General features: G+C 41.4%; 1 protein-coding gene across 1 annotated transcript in view; it reads left to right on the top strand.

Moving 5' to 3' along the window:
- The window catches only part of trappc9 (trafficking protein particle complex subunit 9), a 572,831-nt gene that overhangs the window by 160,277 nt on the left and 389,951 nt on the right, over window positions 1–22,603 (top strand). The window contains 3 exon segments of the mRNA XM_048596131.1: window positions 9,034–9,095; window positions 9,806–9,824; window positions 19,875–19,905. Coding sequence (XP_048452088.1) covers window positions 9,034–9,095; window positions 9,806–9,824; window positions 19,875–19,905 — 112 coding nt within the window.

Genomic DNA, 22,603 nt, shown 5'->3' with positions numbered 1-22,603 from the left:
TCTAAATCTGTATTATCACTCTGTTACTATGGTGGCAAGTTCGACATTCTCACCAGTCTCTGGGTGGAAGAGTTTCAGCTGAATCCTCGAGATTCGGATCCTGCCCTGGTAGACCCATTGTCTCCGCCTGCTCCTGCCCCACTGAACTCATCTCCACTTATCTCGACTCCACTTTCTCCCCCTTGGTCCAGGAACTCCCCACCTACGTCCGTGACACCACCATGCCCTCCACCTCCTCCAAAACTTCCGATTCCCTGGTCCCCAACACCTCATCTTTACCATGGACGTCCAATCCCTATATACTTGCATTCCCCATGCAGATGGCCTAAAGGCCCTCTGCTGCTTCCTGTCCCAGAGGCCCGACCGGTCCCCCTCCACTGACACCCTTATCCGCTTAGCTGAACTCGTCCTCACCCTTAACAACTTCTCCTTCAATTCCTCCCACTTCCTACAGACAAAGGGGGTGGCCGTGGGTACCCGCATGGGCCCAGCTATGCCTGCCTCTTTGTAGGATACATGGAACAATCCCTCTTCCAAAGCTACACTGGCCCTATCCCCCACCTCTTCCTCCGTTACATCGATGACTGTATCAGCGCCGCCTCATGCTCCCACGAGGAGCTCGAACTGTTCATCCACTTGACTAACACCTTCCACCTCAACCTTAAGTTCACCTGGACCATCTCCGATACCTCTCTCCCCTTCCTGGACCTCTCTATTTCCATCTCGGGCAACCACCTGGAAACCGATATCCATTTCAAGCCTACCGACTCCCACAGCTACCTACAGTACACCTCCTGTCACCCACCTTCCTGCAAAAATGCCATCCCCTATTCCCAATTCCTTTGCCTCCGCCGCATCTGCTCCCGAGATGAGGCATTCCATTCCCGGACATTCTCGTTTTTCAAGGACCGCAACTTCCCCTCCACAGTGGTCGAAAATGCCCTTGACCGTGTCTCTCTCATTTCCTGCAACTCATCCCTCACACCCCCTCCCCACAATAATAACCAAAACAGAATCCCCCTCGTCCTCACGTACCACCCCACTGACCTCCGGATACAACGCATCATCCTCCGACACTTCTGCCATCTGCAATCCGACCCCACTACCAAAGACGTTTTTCCCTCCCCACCCTTATCTGCTTTCCGGAGGGACCACTCTCTCCGTGACTCCCTTGTCTGCGCCACACTCCCCTCCAGCCCCAACACCCCTGGCACTTTTCCCTGCAACCGCAGGAAGTGCTACACCTCCCCCCTCATCCCCATCCCAGGCTGTAAGAAGACCTTCCACATCAAACAGATGTTCATCTGTACATCTGCTAAGGTGGTATCCTGTATCCGCTGTTTCCGATGTGGCCTCCTCTACATCGGGTAAACCAAGCAGAGGCTTGGGGACCGCTTTGTGGAACACGTACGCTCTGTTCTCACCAAACAACTGCACCTCCCTGTCGCGAACCATTTCAACTCCCCCTCCCACTCCTTGGACGACATGTCCATCCTGGGCCTCCTGCAGTGCCACAACGATACCACCCGAAGGTTGCAGGAACAGCATCTCATATTTCGCTTGGGAACCCTGCAGCCCAATGGTATCGATGTGGACTTCACAAGCTTCAAAATCTCCCCTCCCCCGACCGCATCCCAAAACCAGCCCAGCTCATACCCGCCTCCCTAACCTGTCCTCCCATCTATCCACTCCTCCCATCTCAAGCCTCATCCCCATCTCCTACCTACTAGCCTCATCCCCATCTCCTACCTACTAGCCTCATCCCGCCTCCTTGACCTGTCTGTCCTCCCTGGACCGACCTATCCCCTCCCTAACTCCTCACCTAACTCCCCTTTACTGGCTCCAACCCCGCTTCCTTGACCTGTCTGTCTCCTCTCCACCTATCTTCTCCTTTATCTATCTTCTATCCGCCTCCCCCTCTCTCCCTATTTATTTCAGAATCCCCTTCCCCTCTCCCATTTCTGAAGAAGTGTCTAGACCTGAAACGTCAGCTTTCCTGCTCCTCTGATGCTGCTTGGCCTGCTGTGTTCATCCAGCTCTACACCTTGTTGTCTCAGATTCTCCAGCATCGGCAGTTCCTACTATTTCAGCTGAATCCTCTGTTGAATTTCTTGGTGATTGTCTTTTATTGATTGCCTCTGGTTGTTGATGGCTTCAGTTGTGTTGTTCATCATCAGTGGGTACATTCTGTCAGTATCCACACTATCAGATCCTTTGATAAAGCTCAAGACCTCTATTAGATCAGCACTCCATTTTTTTTTTTAAAGAGGGGCCTAGATTTTTGATCTTTTCCTTTATTTGTGGACCAGTACATTTCTGCTGTTATTCTTGTAAATAGTCTCTGCCTCCATTCTCTTTATAATATGGCAATTACAACACTGTCTAATACTGAAAGTGTGGTCTAACCCAAGTTCAGTTAGGGCTGAGAATTTTCCTACTTTTGAACTCTGTTTGGTTTGCTTTTTTAATGATATGACCAGATGACAAGAGATTGATGGCTTCACTTCTTTCTCCACTTCACATTTGATTGTGACATGTTTGATTTCAACAAGAATGGATTGTCAATTAATTGAGCACTTGACTGTGTGCAGACAAGAAAAAGGTACTGGTAACGTGCAAGTGTGAAGGGTCGCTTTTATTGTGCTCAAACTCGCACAGGTAAAAATAATTTAAAATATGAAAATAAATCCTGATTTCTGTATGTTGTCCAGAAATGCATATGCATGAACCAAGAATGCAAAAATACAAGTTAAGGGAATAAAGAAGGCTAACATTTGGTCATGACCTGTCTCTAACTACTACCAGAAGTTCAAAAATGCATTGTATATTCCAAAGATGGCTCTCTTCTATGCAATTATCTCAAGCAAACCAAGACATTTCGCTGAAGCAATTAATTCCCCAATGGTTCATTCTTCCATGGTTGAACACTGCATGTAATCAGGAAGGAAGTAAGCTGTATACGCATTGCCAGACCTGTGTCGTCTTCCCAATCGGGTGTAAATAGGCCGACATAGTAATGCAAATTGACAGCCATCTCTTCAGTTTCAGTCAGTACTCTTGTTTGTTAAAAACAGTCTTTTATAAAAAGTTCATATTATGAAACATCCTGATTAATTACAAAAGAATGTTTTCATGTGAGCATGCTTTTGTAACAAAGGCCTTGCCGTCTCAAGTCCTTGTTCCTCTATTCCACCGAGACCTGACGTCTCAGACAATCGGGCTCCTTCCAGACCTACAACTACAAAAAAGAAGCACAAGGACAGCAGATGCAGGTGTTGGTGGTGCTTCAATGTAAGTTCCATCCAAGCTACTCACCAACCGGACATTGAACATTATTGCTATTGCTTCTGTATTGCTGGTTCAAAGTCCTGGAACTCCCTCCCTAACAGTTGGTAGTGAACCGACACCAAGGGGACTGCAGTGATTCAGAAATTACTGCCATCTCCTCATGGGAGACAAGGATGGACAATAAATGCTGGCTCAGCCAGTGATATCCCTATCTTATGAATTAACTTGTTAAAAATAAACTTGCAAATAATAAGTGGTCTTCATTTTTATCCTTTCAAATTGTGGTACATTGCGTTTTTGTGTTGCACTTAGTTGGCCATTATTTGCCTATTATGCAAATTTATTCAGGTCCTACTATAATCTGTTAGTCTTCCTCTGTGTTGACTGTCATCCTGAATTTAGTGTTATCTGCATGTTTATTCTTTTGACTGCCAGTCAAAATTGTTAGGTTGTGATCAATTGATAGTTTAAATTTCACATTTTATTTGTTGAATTTAAATTTAATTTAGCTGCCATTGTAGTGCTTGAGCCCACATCTCCAGAGCATTAGCCTGCATCTCTGAATTACTAGTTTGGTGAGACACTACCACTGTCTCATTGCTATATTTTCTGATCATAGGTAGCTTATAGTAAGGTAGTGGTTCCTCCTTTGTTTTCTCCAAATATGACCAATTTAGATGCTTTCCTCATCCACCAGAACATGCTCCCTCTCCGGTACTGCAGTATTTTCTTCAGTTTGTGGTGCTTTTCATATTGTACTTAATTTTTGGGGTCAGTTAGCTCAGTTGTTTGTCTTAAATGAGAGAGCAGCCTTTGGTCTGGTAGGACTATGGTGACTTTATCTTTATTCACTTTAATTAGTTTGGCACCTCTCCTCCTGACTTTCTTTGCCTATCTTTGCAACAGATGTTTTTAAAATCACATTCCCATATGGCCATCTGTCCTTGGAGTTTTTTGATGTTAATTATCATGTGCCTTCATTTACTTGCAGAGTAAATTCTTTAGACCTTATTGCACTCCACCTTACTCTGACCCCACCATGAAAAATACTGTGGATACTGGTAATTTGAAATAAAAATAGTGTGTGCTAGAAGAACTCAACAGGTTAGTTGTAGATGCTGTGAGCCCTGCTGATTGAACCACAAGGATGATGGTCTTGGTTTTGTTCACATGCTGGCTGTGCACACCCATCTCCCCAGGAACTGCCCAACGCACATGATTCAAAGGTACAAACAAGGGATTCTTGCTTTCCCTTTTGGGTCCTCCTTGATTGTCTGGTAGACACCCATTAACTTTTTCCTGTACACCCCAAGTTATGGGGTGAAATCACCAGAAACATCATGTTTAAAACTGTCAGATTCACTGCAATGATGCCAGCTGTTGTTCAGGTTCCAAAACTTGTATTTGAACTAGCTTTTGCTGAATAAACATTCTGCATGTGATTGTCCAGGATGCAAGACTCATTGTGAAGTTCCCACATGGAATAGGATATGCATTCCATGGGACCAAGATGTCCTGCCATGTCTCTATTATACGATTATTCATCATTCAAGTAACTTGATTTTATGAAGAGTAAAATTAAATGTTTTTACTGTATATCTTAGATTTTAGTTTGGTGAAAATTCAGGACAATTTAATTCAACTATCCATTGCTTTTTAATTTTAATTTGATCCCCCAATCAGGTGAATTGAGCACTGAGTATAATTATGCAATAAAATATTGAACTATTTTGGTTATTTACTTTAGGCCTTTTACATGGTATTTCTTTATAATTGGTTCATTTAGGTTCAGTTAAAAGCTTGTTTGCCCCATGGGGTTTGCTCTGCTGTTTGATCCCTGCCTATACTGGGGCGGCACGGTGGTTCAGTGGTTAGCACTGCTGCCTCACAGCGCCAGGGACCCGGGTTCGATTCCACCCTCGGGCGACTGTCTGTGTGGAGTTTGCACATTCTCCCCGTGTCTGCGTGGGTTTCCTCCGGGTGCTCCGGTTTCCTCTCGCAGTCCAAAGATGTGCATACTAGGTGGATTGGCCACGCTAAATTGCCCGTAGTGTTCAGGGATGTGTAGATTAGGTGGGTTATAGCGGGGTGGGCCTGTTTCCACACTATAGGGATTCTATGATTCTATTCTATGATACTAGAAATTAATAGTGAAGCAATACTCAGTTCACTGAGGTTAGTGTCAGAGACAGTTTTGAATGTATGACACAGCAGTGCGTTCAACATGAGGGTTTTGTTGGAATGAAGCTTAAGATATAGATGTGGTACATTTGAATATCAAGGAAGCTTTTGATGAGGTCCCACGTAAGAGGCTCATGGTCAAAAGTAAAGCAGACAGGATTGAGGGTAGCATGCTTTCCTGGATTGACAGACTGCAAGCAGACAATAAGTCTCTTCCTGGGTGGCAGATGGTGACTATATATAGACTTAGATGAGGCAACCAGTTGCTGTATATTTCCAAGTTTGCTGATGACACAAAACTTGGTATGATTCAGAGTTGTGAGGAGTATGCAAGGAGGCTTTGGGGCAATCTAGATAAGTTGGATGTGTGGGCAAACATGTGGCAAATGCAGTATTATGTGGATAAATATGAAGGTATACACTTTGGTAGGAAAACCAGAAAGGAAGAGTGTTGCTTACATCGTGACTGTTGTATGAAGACAGAGAGGTTTGACTGGGCCTGTTTTAACTCGAATTTAGAAGATTGAGAGAGGATCTGATTGAAACATCAAAAATTCTAATGGGCCTGGATAGACTAGATGCAGGGCAAATGTCTCCCCTGGATGGAGAGTCAAGAACAGTACAATCTCAAGGTATGGTTTAGGCTGTTTAGAACTGAGATGAGAAAGCAATTCTTCAGAGGTTGCTCGATTTGTTGAATTCTCTACCACACAAATGTGTGGAGATGGGTCACTGAGTACATTTATTTAAGAAAGAGAATTGTTAATTTTTAAATATGGAAATCATAAGGGATATGGAGCAAAAGTGTGAATATAGCGTTGAGATAGGGGATCAGACATGATCATAATGAATGGTGGAGGCTGATAAAAGACTCAATTGGCCATATAGCCTACTCCTGCTTCTAGTTTCTATGTCTGCCTGCAGGATGTGCACCTTGTGGTAGAGATTACATGACAGTGGCATGCTAGAGCAAAAATTTATATTGATTGCATTTCAATACAAATATTTAGCATTTTTAAAAAAAGCATGCATTATCATACGCATTTTCAGTTGCCCAAATTATCATCTATATGCACAACTGTTCTCCTGTTTTAGCAGTTTGTTAGTTCTGTTAGTGTCTGTATTTGCATTGTACATATAGTCCATAAACTGTGCTACTGCTGTCTTAATGGTATGCATGCGTATTGATGTTATTGGCTATTCTCCCGGGTGATGTTTCAACAAGGAATGTTGTTCCTGTGTTATTTGTTGTTGTTTTGATATCCATTGTTCTTTTTTTTTTGGATTGCTGTAGAGCTCTGCGTTTAATGTTGATGCATGTTCTCTGTATAGGTGGCGCATGTGCTTCTTTCTGACCAGAGCATGCAGTTAAGATCATAAGAATGTGATAGCCAGTTGGCAATTCAGCCCCTCGAGCCTGCTTCGCAATTTAATATGATCATGGCTGATCTAATCATGGCCTCAGCTGCTCTTTCCTGCTCACTCTCCATAAACTCTTCAACCCATTACTAATTAAAAATCTGTCTATCTTCCTTTAAATTTTCTCAATGTCCCAGCATCCACCATACTCTGGGGTAGTGAATTCCACAGATTCACCTTTTTTGAAGAGAAATTATTTCTCCATCTCTAAATCTGCTATTCCTTACCTTAAAAGTGTGTCCTGTATTTCTAGATTTCACCATGAGGAAACATCTTTTCTACTTTTACTTTGTAAATCCCATTTAGCAGTTTTTCTACTTCACTTAGATCTCCTTGTATTCTTCTAAACTCCAGAGATTATAGGCCTAAACTGTTCAATCTATCTGCATAAGACAAACCCTTCATCTCTGCAGTTGGACATATGTCCCTTTAGTTGCAATGGTATATCTGGTCATTTACTTTAACTGTATTCAATTGAGATGACATATGCTTCTCGCAAGTTTTAAATTGCCACTTGGGCTAGATTTTGATAAGATTGTTGAACTTTGTGCCCTGACTAGCACTCCACTAATCAACTCTGGCAATGATGATACTCTGGGAATACTGCCATTTTGCCTTGATTTTTTTTTCGCTCACACTTGTTACCACTTCTTATTCAGTAGCTTTTTTACTATTAGAAGTGTAGTTTCCCTGTGGCACATTTAGTGTTTGTACTGAACTTTGCATGCCTTCCGACGGTGTGCTTCATCGCTCGAGGATTACCTTGTATATATCTGTGCAGGATTTGCTTGATTTCCCGATGATTCCTTTCGCAATGTTTACTATCACCTCAGTCTTTGTATTTGGCTGGGGATAGTGTGGAGATGATATGTGGTAGTAAATTTCTTGATCTTTCATGAATCAATTGAATTCTTCACTTGTGAACTCATAGTCATTTTCACTGATGACAATGTCAGGTAAGCCATACCGGCTGAATTGTTTTCTTCAGTAATTTGACAATCTCAACAATCGTCATTAATGTAGATGATAGTATAAGGTAGGGGTGGAGGTTGGGTAGACCTTAGGATTATGGTAAAAGTTTGGCACAACATCGTGGGCTGAAGGGCCTGTACTGTGCAGTACTGTTCTATGTTCTGTGTCTCCTGATCCACTTTCCAGTGTTCAGAATAGGCATCTGTAGTCACAAGATAATCCATTCCTGCGAGTGTGAGGAGATTAACTCCCAGATTCACCATGACATGTCAGATGTGATTAGCAGCTTACATTGTGTGGTACTCATTACAAGAACTGCACTGGCTGATGTCCTTGTTTTCATTGCTCATGTTTGATCAGTAGAGCACATTTTTTGACTTCTTCAGACTTGATTTGAACTCTTGATGAAATGTATCCTAAACTGGTACATGAAGCAAGGGAGGAAATGGCAGGGTGTTGGCAATCATTTTCAATTCCTTTCTGGCTACAGAGGACTCGAGGACAGCCAGTGTGGTACCATTATAGAAGAAGTGAGGAAGGAATAAATCGGGAAACTACAGCCCAGTCAGTCCAACTTCAGTGGTGGGGCAACTATTGGAAGCAATTCTGAGGGACAGAATTAATCTGCACTTGGAGAGGCAGAGATGAATCAAGAACAATCAGTGTGGTCATGCCTGACCAACTTAATTGCATTTTTGAACAGGTGACCATGTCTGTAAATGAGGGCAATGCATTCGACAGTCTACCGAGACTTCAGCAAGGATTTGAGGTCTTGTGTGGAATGCTGACAGTGAAGGTAAGATCCCATGGGATCCAAGTAAATTTTGGATCCAGGATTGGCTGAGTGACAGGAAGCACGGGTGATGGTTAATGGGTGTTTTGTGACTGGAACCTGTTTTCATTGGAGTTCTGCTGAGATGGATGTTGTGGCCCTTGTTTTTTGTGGTATCTAAAAATGATTTAGACTTGAATGTAGGAGGGTTGATCAGTTGATTCATAGATGGTACGACAGTTGGTGGAGTGGCAATGAGTGACGAGTATAGTCTTCTATGAGAACATAGACAGGCTGGTCGGGTGGGCTGATCAGTGGCAAATGGATTTCAATCTGTATAAAAATGAGATGATGCACTCGGGCAGGACAAACGAGGCAAAGGAATAGATGATGAACAATAGGATCTTTTGGAAGTACCGAGGATCGGAAGAACCTGAGTGTGTATATCCACAAGTCCCTCAAGGTAGAGGGACAAGCAGACAAACTGGTTCAGAAAGCATGTTGATGCTTGCCTTTATTTGCTGAGGCATAGAGTTTAAGAGAAAGGAGGCTATGCTGGGACTGTATAAAAAAATTTGGTTAGGCCACAGACAGAATATTGTTTGTAGTTCTGGAATCTGCACTATAGAATGGATGTGATAGCATTGGAGAGGGTGCAGAGAACTTTTACCAGGATGTTGCCTGGACTGGAGAGTTTTAATTATGAAGAATGGTTGGATAGGCTTGATTTCTTTTCATTGGAGCAGACAACACTGAGGAGGGAACATGGTTGAAATGTATAAAATTATGACAGGTGTAGATACAAGAAACTTTTTTGCCTTCTTGGAGCGATCTATGACCAGGTTGGGGTGTAAGAGGAAGGAGGTATAGAAGGAATGAGGGTTTTTTTTCACCCAAGGATGGTGGGAATCTAGAACTTAGTACTTGTGAAGGTGATAGAAGCCAAAATCCTTAACACTTAAGAAATAATTAGATGTACACTTGTGATGCTGAGGCGTCCAAGGCTATAGAGCAAATGCTGGAAAATGGGATTAGAATGGATAGGTGCTTGTGCTTGAGTAGCACGAATCATTGGCCTGAAGAGCCTCTCTCTGTGCTGTAGATCTCTATGACTCTATTTCTATGTGCCCAACATGCATTTGTAGCAACAGGTGTGTTCATGATATTCTCTAGCCATCCTTATATGCCTTTTGTTGAAACAGTTAGCAATTTCTTGTTGGATAGTTTGATTTGAGCATGATACTTGACTTTTATATTCCATGTCTTTGCTGGCTTGACTATTTCCAGAGTATGAAGAGCTGTTATTTCATGTTTAATCTGGAAGATTTCACACTATTATAGCATCCTATAATACTTTCTTCGTCAACCAAATTGGCAAACGTAGCCTTGGGGGAGTGTTCATAGAGTGTATTAGTGATGTATTTTAGAGAAATATCTTGGGGAACCAACCTGGGAGCATGCTATTCTGGACTTTGTATTGTGTAATAAGATCAGATTAATTAATGTCATAGTAAAGGATTCACCAGGGAAGAGTAATCATAGCATGCTGAAATTTCAGTTTCAGTTTAAAGACGATAAACTGAGGTCCATACTAGTGTTCTGGTGTTAAACAAAGGAAACTATGTAGGCATGAGGACAGATTTGACCCTAGTGGACTGGGCAGAAAGACTAAACGTTAGAATAGTTGATGACAAGGGCAGACATTTAAGGAGATGTTCAATCCCTCCCAACCAAAATACATTCCAGAGGGGAAGAAAGGTTGTAAAAGTGGGGAAAGCATCCATGGCCAAGCAGAAAAGCTAAAGATAACATACGGGCAAAAATAAAAGCACACTACATTGCAAAGGTATTTGGCAGACTGGAGGAGCGGAAACGTTGAAAGACCAATAAAGGGTTACTAAAGAAGGAATGAAAAGAGCAAATTATCAAAGAAAACTAGTGCAAAATATAAAAATAGATAGCTAAACTATCTTTAAGTATGTTAAAAAGTGAGTAGCTAAACAGAATATTGGTCTCTGAAGACGAGGCGAGGGAGTTGTTAATGGAAATACTGAAAATGGCAGAGACACCACATCAATATTTTACCTCAGTTTTTAGAGTGGAGGACACTGAATCCATCCCAACAATAATAGGTAATACAGAGGTGGTGGAAAAGCAGGAACTTAAAACAGTTGCTCTCTCTAGGGAAGAAGTAGTGAGCAAACTAAGATTAAATGCAGACAAGTTCCCAGGACCTAATGGCCTAATTTTAGGAACTTAATGGAAGCAGTAGCAGAGTTAGCAGTTGCATTGATTATAATATTCCAAAATTCCCTGGATGCTAAAAGTTTTCAGTGGATTGGAAAAATGCCAATATCACATTCTTTTTCAAAAAGGGAGGGAGGCACACGGCAGGAAAGTGTAGACTAGTTAGTTTAATACCTGTTGTTGGGAAATTGTTGGAATCCATTAAGGCAATAGTAACAAGATAAAGTCAGAGCACAATCCATCAGAGTCATGAAAGGTGAACCATGTTTGACTAATTTGCTAGAATTCTTAAAGATGTAGCAAGCAGAGATAATGGGGATCTTGTAGATGCAGTATACCTGAACTTCCAGAGGGCATTTGCTAAGGGGCTGCACAAAAGCTTAATACACAAGGTAACATTGCACGGGATTAGGGGTAATAAGGAGGTCAAATAGAACTTTGGCATTTATTAGTGAAAGAATGGAGTGTAAAAGGAGCAAAGTCTTGTTGGAACTGTACAAGGCATTGGAGACACTGTATCCGTAACACCGCATACAGTTTTTGACCCTTTACGTGCAGAAGGACATAATAGCGTTGCAATAGTTCAGAGGAGATTTACTAGATTAATTCTAGAGATGAAAGGCTTTGTTATGAAGGGCTATTGAGCAGCTTTGACCTATGGTCTTCAGAGTTTAAAATAATGAGAGGGGATCTATTTGAGGTATACAAGATGCTAAAAGGGATTGACAAGGCAGACATGGAGCAAATGTTTCCCCTTGTCGGGAAATCTAGAATGGGAGGTCATAGTTTTTAGCCTATGGGCTGGGAGATTTCAAACAGAAATGAGGCAAAATGACTTCTCTCAAAGGATTGAGAATCTCTGGAATTCACTACCCCATGGCGCCGTGGACACTGAATAAATTTGAGAAGGAGATGGACAGATTTTTAAACAGTAATGGGTTAAAGGGTTATGGGGAGCAGGCAGGCAAATGAAGTTGAGGTTGAGATGAGATCAGCCATGATCACATTAAATGACAGCAGGCTTCAGGGCTGAATTGCCTATTCTTGCTCCGAGTTTTTGTATTTGTCTGTTCTCTTTCTCAATCTGGGCATACGGTCTTTCTATTTGGGCTAGCACCCTAGATTCAAGTGCAACTGGTTGATCTTGCTGCATAAGCGTTGCTCCAAGTCCTGTCATTGTGTCACACTGTGGGGTGACTTCATAATTTATGGAATGCCGTTTATTCTGTGCACACATACCACTGCACATATGTCGCTTTGAGTTGGCGTTATATTTCATAATGGATTGACAAATTGTGCCAAATAATTAATTAATCCAACAAATTGTTGCACTGCATTTACATCTTTGCTGCATTGTTGCTATATCTGTTGCCTTTACAAAATCTGGGCAAAGGTATTTTGTTGTCAATATGTGGCCGATGTACTTAAACTCTTTTCCTTGCATAGAATCATAGAATCCCTATAGTGTGGAAATAGGCCATTTGGCCCAACAAGTCCACACCGAATCTCTGAAGAGCATCCCACCCAGACTCACCCCATTATCCTATCTCTGTAACCCTGCATTTCCCATGGCTAATCCATCTAACCTAGGCATCCCTGGACACTATGGACAATTTAGCATGGTCAATCCACTCAGCCTGCTCATCTTTGGACTGTGGGAGGAAACCGGCGCACCCAGAGGAAATCCATGCAGACACAAGGAGAATATGCAAACTCCACACGGACAGTTGCCTGAGGCTGGAATTGAACCCAGGTCCTTGGTGCTGTGAGGCAGCAGTGCTAACCACTGAGCCACCATCCTGCCCCTACAATTACAATCTTTAATTGTAACATTTTCTTGCTCAATTTCAAATTCATCTGGCGAGCTCTTTTTGGCAGTTACAGATATTTCTGCTATAATGCTGTGTTGTTAACGTGAATTAGCTGTAATGCGATTGATGAATAGTGGATGTTGTTTGGAAAAGGTGAACTTTCTGCTGTATAGTATAGTGATTTTCTATAGCGTGATTTTCTACAGCACAATTTCACACAAGAACGCAATTATTGTGTTATAGAAGAACTACCTGTATGTTATTTTGATCATGGTCAGCAATGACTGCGTCTGTTGTGTCTCTGAATCCATAAGAGGTTTATGAACTATCTCATGTTATTTGTGTTGATACTATTCTGGAGCATTAGAAGTGCAAAACCGCATGTGTAACCATTTGTGTTTCCTCAAGGGCAGCCAGAATGTTTTAAGTTAACTGCTTCTTTCATCTCACTTCACATGTCCATAACTGTCTTTCACACCTAGGGTTCTGAAGGTTTTTGATTGTAAGTTGTGGCAAAATTCCTTCAATAGTTGGCATGGGTTTTAAGATCGCTACAGGGTTTTATTAAGGTTCTTTGAGTCAAGACATACTCTTCAGCTTCCCAGGTTGTTTTGCTGTTACCATGTTGCTAATCCATTCTATAAGCGGTGTCACTTTTTGACTAGTGTCTTCTTTTCCAGTTCTTCCATCTTGTCTTTCAGGATGGCTTAAAGACAGCTGGAACTTTGCTAAGCAGATGCTGGATTGGTCTTGTATTCTTATCTATGTTGAGATGATATTATCCCAGAAGACATCCTTGCTCTTTGAAAACATCTGTGATACATTCCACAGTCAATGATTTAGTGTGCTGTGGGATGATGAGTGCTACCAATCTAAGCTTTAGTTTTGCTCCTAGTGAATGGCATTTGCTTCCTGCCAATGATCTGCCTACGATCTAGATCCAGTTACTTGAACAGGAGCTGGTCAGGGAAAAAGCTGCAGCCATTTTCTCTCAAGCAGTGAAGAAGAGTCCTACCAGACTTGAAACATTAACTCTTTCTTTCTCCACAGATGTTGCTAGACCCATTGGTTATCTCCAGCATTCTGTTTGTCTTCACATTTCCAGCATCCACAGTATCGTACAGTTTTTATCCACTGATTTTTAAAAAAAATTTTTTTCTTTTTCAAGAATTTTAGAGTCTCACAGCTCTGCACCTGTGTTTTTCATTTCAATTCTGGACACCCATGACTTCTGCCATCATGTTTCAAGTGTACAAGGCAGCACTGTGTTCAATATGAGGACTTGATTGCAGTAAAACTTAAAATGCTTGCCAATATGGTATATGCCTCATGGTAGTGATCTCATCACTGTGGCATACTGGAATGGATATTTGTACCTGCTTCCACTTCTCTCCAATCAGAGAAGTTCTTGGAGAGGCCAAGTTGTCAACTCTGTGGCAATTACAATACAATAGGGTGGATTGAGACTTAGAAAAGACTTGATGTGCACAGGCTACAAATGTCTTAACATTTGCTTGTATATTGACATTGGATGATATGGCCCATTGCTTCAGATTGCTGGTACAATTTTGTGTTGTCATCGCTACATCATGGAACTATTAAACAATTTATTTTTTGTGCTACTTTTAATTTTAATACATTAGGTAATAAGAAATTAATTTCAAGTTATATACTATCTTCAACTTCAGGTTAGATGTTTTTCTCATTGAATATTCAAAGAATATACACTGTTTTCAGTGTGGGTCAGTAAAGACAGATCACCTCAATACTTTGGCTATTATCTTATGAATCGGCTGATATAAGGCACAAGTTCGAAGTGACTCTTTTTCACCCCTTCCCTGAATTCTGTGTTTCTTTTCACTTTAATTGTTCCATTGAAAGTTGAGCAATTGGGGAATTTGTCCCCATCTGAGTGACAACACTTGACTTGGTGTGTTTTCCATGCCCTTAATGGTATAGATTACTATCCCGTCTGGATGTGAGAATTAGCTATTGGTAAAACATAACACTGTAGACAAATTGCCCAAGAATATGTTGCATCTCAGGAGTACACCTGGTATCTTAAGCCATGTGAAACTATAGTTGATCTACTATTTTACAATGACAATCGAGCAAATAAAATTCCAGCTTGTAGTGGAGATTGAATAAAGGTCTCGACGCTGTTGAATTTTGAATTTAAGCAGTTCGATGAACATGCATGGGAGAGTTGAGCCTCTGTTTAGCCCCTGCTGAACTCTCTACAGTTAGTCTCTCTGAACAGTGATGGATACAAGGTTTGTTTATATTTACTCAGACCAGTTGACATGTTTGACATAGTCACTCAGCCTATCATGGCTGGGTATGCAAGGTTCATGCCGGCCACAGATATACCTGAAACTTGTTTCCTCAGTTTTATCACGAGTTAAGTGGTTAGTCTCATTTTTCTGAGATTGTTCAGTTTCATTTAATTGTTATTTCAAGGTATTGTCTTCCTGTCATTGCACAAGGTAGGGTGCACCTAGGTATGTTATTGCATTCAGTTGTTTATAACGCCATTAACATTTTGTGTCTCATTCTTCGTAGGTTTATTATCTCTACAGATGTTGCTATGTGTTTTTAGGCTGGTGTTGACTCTTTATTGCCCTGGTCCCTGATTCTTTCATGTGACCCAAGGGTCCCATTTCACAGCCATTATTTAATTTGGAATCATAATATTGCTTGCTCTTTCCTTAATAATGTTTTTTCTCCTTCAAGTATTTATCCAATTATTTTCTGAAAGTTGCAATTGAATCTGTTCTTGTTAACCTTTCAGCCAGTGTATTACAAATCATCGTAACCTTTTGCATTTTAAAAAAAAAAGCTCCCTTATCTCTTCTCGTGTTCTTCTGCCAATCGTCAAATCTGTGCACTGTTCATCTGCCACGAGGGATAGTTTGTTTATTCTATCAAAACTGTTCATGATATTGAACAGTTCTGTCAAATCTCCTTTTTACTATTTGGAGGAGAACAGCCCCCATCATTCTCCAGTCATTTAAATTAAAGTTTACATTGTTTTGTGATTCTCTTCTGCACGCTTTGAGGCATTGATATCTGCTAAAAATGTAGTGCTTGGAATTATTCTTTGATGTTCTGTCATGGGATTTGAGTACTGCTGGCAATTTGTTGCTGACAGTTAATTATACTTGAAAAAGTGATGTTGAACCAGCTAAGTCCTAATCAATATACTATTAAAGATTTAACTTAACCTATGGACTGTTGTAACCAATGCAAAGCCAAATACTCAACAGGCTTCTTGGCTTATCTTGCCACTTGTAAAGTGTGTGTGTATAGCTTAGGTTGCTACATTCATGCTGGCCTTAAACAATTTTGCTATATCTATTGTGTCTCCTCATTGTTCATAACAAAATGTATTACTTTGATTCTTTTCACTAAATTTAATTTGTCAAGTTACTGGCCATTTCACTGCTCTGCCTGTGAAATCTGTTATGATTCCCCTCTGAACTCTCAATATTTTACAGTTTTATATCATTGCTGAACTCTTGTTTTTAATGCCCTACCTATTGAGTCCTCTTCTGTAATTTACTTCCGGTCTTCCCTCATCCCTTTATTCTACCTACTATATTGGTACCAGGATGTACCCTGATTTCTGTTTTCCTCTTCCCCCTTCAAAATACTCTGCAGCAGTTCAGTGATACCCTGACTGTGATACCAAGGAGGCCACTTACTATTCTGGAGCCTACAGAAATGCCTGTCTATTCCCCTTACGGTTGAATTCCTTACCACTGCTTTTCCTTTCCTTCCCTCTTGTGCAGCAGACCCACCCACTGTGCCATAAAGTTGGCTTCCACTGCTTTCTCCTGCACAATCATAGAATCCCTACAGTGTGGAAAGAGGCTATTCGGCCCAACAAATCCATGCTGACTCTCTGAAGAGCATCCCATCAGGCCTGACCCTCCCCCCTTATCCCTGCAATTCCCATGGCTAATCCACCTAACCTACACATCCCTGGACACTATGGGCAATTTAGCATGGACAATCCACCTAACCCGCATATCTTTGAACTGTGGGAGCAAACCGGAGCCAGCCCACGCAGACATGTACGGAATATGCTAACTCCACACAGACAGTTGCCTGAGGATGGAGTTGAACCCCGGTCCCTGGCACTATGAGGCGGCAGTACTAACCACTGACCCACCGTGCCATCATTGGAAATGGTATTGCTGTTAGAATGGGTGATGAACATGGGACTCCTGCATTACCTACCTTGCTGTGTTCTGCCTGATGGTCACCCATTCCTTTTCTGTCTGTTCAGTCTTCACCTGCGGTGTGACCACCTCACTGAACGTGAAATCCGCGTCATCAATAGAGCATCTGTAGAGAAAAAACAGATTGAACATTTTGAGTCCAGTGAGCCCTTATCAGAACAAATTAACAAGTCAATGTCAGCACTTCTTTTGAAATGAATTGTTGTAATATTCCTTTGTTTACACTATTTATGTGAAATTATTTTGGTGCGGCCTTTTGAGGTTAGTGACATATGTTGTTAAGTACGCTCCAAATGTCACGATTGGAGTCCTGAGATAAAGCTTAGATGTCCAGAAGGAGAACATTGGAGTTGTGGAGACCAATCCTTGCAGTTAATGAATAAATTTTTCCAAGACACTTATTTTTAACATTGTATCTATCTTGGCAGTTTTTTGTGTCAGCCGTGCCAACCACATCTATATTTATATTAGAAGGCACAGTCTTCAGGATGTGTGACTGTTTTGACATTGAGAAATGCAAATTGGATTGATTTACTTTTAGAAAATAACATTGTTTGGATCCAGTATATAAATCTTCTAAGATGAAGTCAAATATAAGGTTTATTAGAAAAACATTCAGAGAGACAGAAGGAACTTACTTTGCTAATTCGTACCCACAAGCAAAATTAAGGAAGATTTTAAGGAATTTAGGGAAGACAGACAGGAAGGAGATAGATTATAATTTACAAGTTTTGGTAAATCCAGAGGGAGTAAAGATCAGTTTATATCCAATAATTGATTAGGTGAGGGTGGCACAGTATTTTTTCCTTCTTGCAGGTGGAAATGTAGGATCCTTCCCAGCCTATAACTTGGAGACAGAAATTAAGAGTCTGTTACGGGCTGTCAAATCAGCTTGGAGTCCTCTGGAGGTCATAGTGTATCTGACTTAGATTCCCAGAATTGTGCATTTAAACAATTAAATCAGCTCCATTGTAGACATATGATAAGAACGTTGACTTGTAGTACTGTTGGTCTAATTGAAATGTCATTATGCTGATGGTGGAGTTTTGCATCTCCTGTACAATTTCCAGTGCGATTTAATCAGACAGCTGTGAAAGTTAGCGTCCATTTCAGCATATGTATCTTAACATTCCTTTTCGTCCAGAACTGACTAGAAAAGATGGCTTGTATCTCAATTCTTTGTGTCAGCCTTAACTAGAATGTGTTTAGAACGCAATGAGTTTAGAAGCATCTGGAAACTTGGTCCTACAACTCCAACCCTATTATGGGTTGCCCATTTTATGTTGTCCATTTTAAAAAAGAAACCATAGTTAAACACAAAAGATTTAGAAGAGAATAGTTTATTTTTTGGCATTTCTGTTTTGTATCCTCTAGCCATGACAACTTTAAAACTTTATAGAGGATATGTGCTTCACTGGGTAGGCCCATCCCTAGTTACTCTTGTGAAGGTGATGTTGAGCTGCCACCTTGAACTACTGCAGTCCATTTGGCCCAAGTATATCCACAGTACTGTTAAGGAGAAAGTTCCAAGATTTTGACGCAGCAACAGTTAAGGAAAGATTATATAATTCCAAGTCAAGATGGTGAATGGCTTAGAGGGGAACTTGCAGCTGGTGGTGTTCCTGTGTATCTGCTGCCCTTGTCCTTCTAGATAGGTAGCGATTGTGGGTTTGGGAAGAGGCTGTTCAAGGAGACTTGGTGATTTGCTGCAGTGCATTGTATGTACTGCTGCTACTGTATGCCAGTGATATAGTGTGTAAATGTTTGTGGAACTGGTGCCAATCAAGGTGCCTGCTTTGTCTTGGATGGTATCAAGCTTATTGTGTGTTGTTGAAGCTGTGCTCTTCCAAGCAAGCATGGTGTATTCCATTGCACTCCTAATTTGTGCGCTGCAATGGTAAACAGACACTGTGGAGTCAGGAAATTAATTAGTTGCTGCAGGACCATACCCCCGATCTATGCTTGAAGCCAGTGTTTATGTGGCTAGTACATTTTACTTTCTGGTCAATGGTAAACTGCAGGATGTTGATATTGTGGGATTCAGTGAAGGTAAACCCATATAATATGAAAAGTCAAAGTTCAAATTCTCTCATTGAAGATCGTGTCTGCCACTTATGTGGCATGAATATGACTAAGCACTTGTCAGCCCAAACCTAGATGTTGGTTGGGTCTTGCTGTATGCAGACATAGACTGCTTCAGTATCTGAGGATTTGTGAATGGTTTTGAACATTGTGTGATCATCGGTGAATATCCCCATTTCTATCCTTAGGATAGAAGGATGGTCATTGATGGATAACTGATGATGGTTGGGCATCAGGAGCTATCTTGAGGAACTAGACTCTTGTGGCACAGTGGTAGTGTCCCCACACCTGATCTAGAAGACCCAGGTTGCAGTCTCACATGCTCCAGAGGTGTGTAATAATATCTGAGAACAGATTGAATGCAAAGTATCTATCCTGAGGAACTCTTGCAATGAAATCCTGGAGCTGAGGTGCTTGATCTTTGATAATCACAACCACTTTTTGAATCTGGGGAGAGTGTTCACCCTGATTCCCACTGGTTCTAATTTTTCTTGACCTCTTTGTTGCGCTCTGGTGAAGTGTGACTTTGACATCAAGAGCAGTTACATTCACCTCACCTTTTGGAGTTCAGCCATGTTCTCCATGGCTAAACCAAGGTTATTATGAGCTTAGGAGCTGAGTGGCCCTGGTGGAACCCAAATGGAGTGTCATTGAGCAGGTTATTGCTGACTAATTAAAAAAAATTCTTGTGTGAGTGGCACTGGATGGGCTCGTGTGTATATTACAATAAGGTGGTGCTGAACTGCTGCCATGAACGTCTGCAGTTCATTGGTGTAGGTAGGCCCACAGTGCTGTTAAGGGAGTGAGTTCGAGGATTTTGACCCAGCAACACCAAAGGAATGATGATACAATTCCAAGTCACAAAGGTGACTGGGTTGGAGGGGAGCTCGTAGTTGTAGTGTTCCATGTATCTGCCACCCTTGTCCTTCTAGATAGTGGACTTAGACTGGATAGGTTCTGTCAAAGGAGCCTTGGTGAATTTGTGCATTAAATCTTGTAGATGGTACCCGCTGCTGCTATTGAATGTCAGTGTTGGAGAGAATGAATGTCTGTGGGTGGCTGCTTTGTCTTGAATGGTGTCAAGCTTCTTTGACTGTTGGAACTGTACTCATCCAGGCCAGTGGGGACCGTTCCATCAGACTTCTAACTTGTGCCTTGTAGATGGTGGACAGGCTTTGGGGAGCGAGAAGGTGAGGTAATTGCAGCAGGATTCTGAGCCAATGACCGGCCCTTGAAGCCACAGTATTCATATGGTTAGTCCTGTTCAGTCTGTAGCCACTGGTAATGTCAGGATGTTGATAACATTGAATCCAGTGATTGTCAAAGAGCCGATGATTAGATTCTCTCTTACTGGAGATTTGTGCCACAAATGTTATTTATTCTTGTCAGCCAATGCTGGAAATCGTCAGGGAATTGTTTCATTTAGACAAGGACTGCTTCAGAATCTCAGGAGTCATGAATAATACCAAACAGAATGCAATCATCAGCAAGCAACCTCACTTCTGTCCTTATGATGGAGGGAAGATCGTTGATGGTGCAACTGAAGATGGTTGGGCCTTTGCTGAGAACTCCTGCACAGATGTTCTGGAGCTGAGAACACTGACCTCCAGCAATGTCTGTCATCCTTTTTGGCAAGTATGACTTGAAGCATCAGAGATTTTTTTTACCCCGATTCTCATTGACCCGAGTTTTGCCAGGGCTCCTTAATGCCACACACTGCCATTGCAGCCTTGATGTCAAGGCTTATCTCACCTTTGAAATTCAATTCTTTTTTTCATGTTTGAACTGAAGTTGCAATCAGGTTCAAAGTTTCTACTTGTATAATAGAGTCTAAGATGTTTAAGCATGTAGTGCAAGTATAATCTCGTTCATCCCAAAGATCCTTGATGAACTGAAAAGAAATAAAACAGCTTTAATATGGTACACTCCTGATACAGTCCCCAAAACACAACTCATTTAATACTCAACATTGTCCCTGTATCTAACATCTTGGTAATTTTAGGTCATTTGTGACTTGAACTTCGAAACTGGGACTGTAGATAGCTTCTTCCCGGAGTTATTATGGACATGAGCTTTGAAGTATTCAGCTTTAAGAAACCTCTTCTCGGTTTTATTCCAACACTCCTTTCTGCAATGAACACTAATTCCTCCTTTCAACCTAGTTCGCTATATATCCTTCCCTTCTCAGGACCATTTTTCTGCACAGCTATTTTATTCCAAGGATTTCAGAGAGTGTGAAAGCCCTTCAATAAACTTTTAGGTCACGCAAGTCTTTGTACTGTTGAGAAAGAAAATGCTTTCATTTTGCTAAGAAAAGGATCCAACAAGAGGAAACTACAAATCGAAGCAGTGTAACTGAGGGGAAAAGATGCTGTCATACAGAGCCTATATCCTTAACTTGTATAGATAATTACTGGAGTTGCTGGTTTTAAAAACAAAACTGGAAGTTCCAGAATATGAAGGAACCTGTTTGGCATTATGCAGGATCAGAAATAAACATTCATGAGCTCTCAATTGGATCTGGGCTGCTGTTTAATTTTCCATCAGTTAGTTTTTTCCTCTTCCCTTATAGACTTTAAATAGCAACTTGATTTTCTTCACTTGCACCAGATAATCCTGAAACTGGATGCAATGCCGATTGCCATGGTAACTGCTAGCAAGAAGTATTGCTGCATTTATTGTATTTATTTGATATATACGTTCTTTCATAAATCTAGAATAGAGTATGGCTGAATGTGTGTGTGGCTGCACAGATGAAAGAAAAATTACCCCAGTAATTTATGAAACTTGGATATCAAAGACAGAAGGTTTGTTTTAAAATTCGCAAAATCATTGGATAGATTCTGATAGGAAAAGCCATTAACTCATCCTCATTCATGCTTCCACAAAAACAGCTGTGGCCATCTCATCCACAACTACCAAAACATTTCATTTAGCTGTTTTTAAAATTATCCTTCTGCAGTACCACCCAGAAGTCTCTTGTGTTGATTAGACCTCTTCTGAGAATCTCATCGACAATTCTAAATTTCTAAATTTCTTGATGAAGCTTTGCACTTGCCATGTTTTAGCTTCTGCTGTGTGCCAGATTTACCAGCTAGGAGTACTGTGGTGAGTAACTCACCTCCCGACTCCCCAAAGCCTCGATAATCATCATCTACAAGGCACAAATCAGGAGTGTGATGGAATACTCCCTGTTAGCCTGGATGGGTGCAGCTGCAACAGCACTCAAGAAGCTCGATACTATCCAGGGTAGAACAGTCCATGTGATTAACACTGCATTCACAAGCATCCACTCCCAACACCATAGATGCTGAGTAGCAACAGTGTGTATTATATGCAGGATGAACTGCAGAAATTCACCAAAGATCCTCAGATAGCACCTTCCAAAGTCTTGACCACATTTGTCGCTGGTCTTTCACTCTTGCTGGGTCAAAATCCTGGAATTCCCTCCCTGATGGCATTATCGGTCAATCCACAGCAGGTAGACTGCAGCGATTCAAGAAGGCAGAGTGAGAGTGTGTGTCTAAGCGAGTGTGTCTGTGTGTGTGTGTGTTGGGGGGGTGGGGCAGTGTGTCTGTGTGTGTGTG

This window comes from Rhincodon typus, chromosome 4 (genome assembly GCF_021869965.1).
Source record: "Rhincodon typus isolate 14 chromosome 4, sRhiTyp1.1, whole genome shotgun sequence".
NCBI classification, from domain to species: Eukaryota; Metazoa; Chordata; class Chondrichthyes; order Orectolobiformes; family Rhincodontidae; genus Rhincodon; species Rhincodon typus.
Note: the sequence above shows the minus strand (reverse complement) of the source record. Positions and strands in the feature narration are given on the sequence as shown.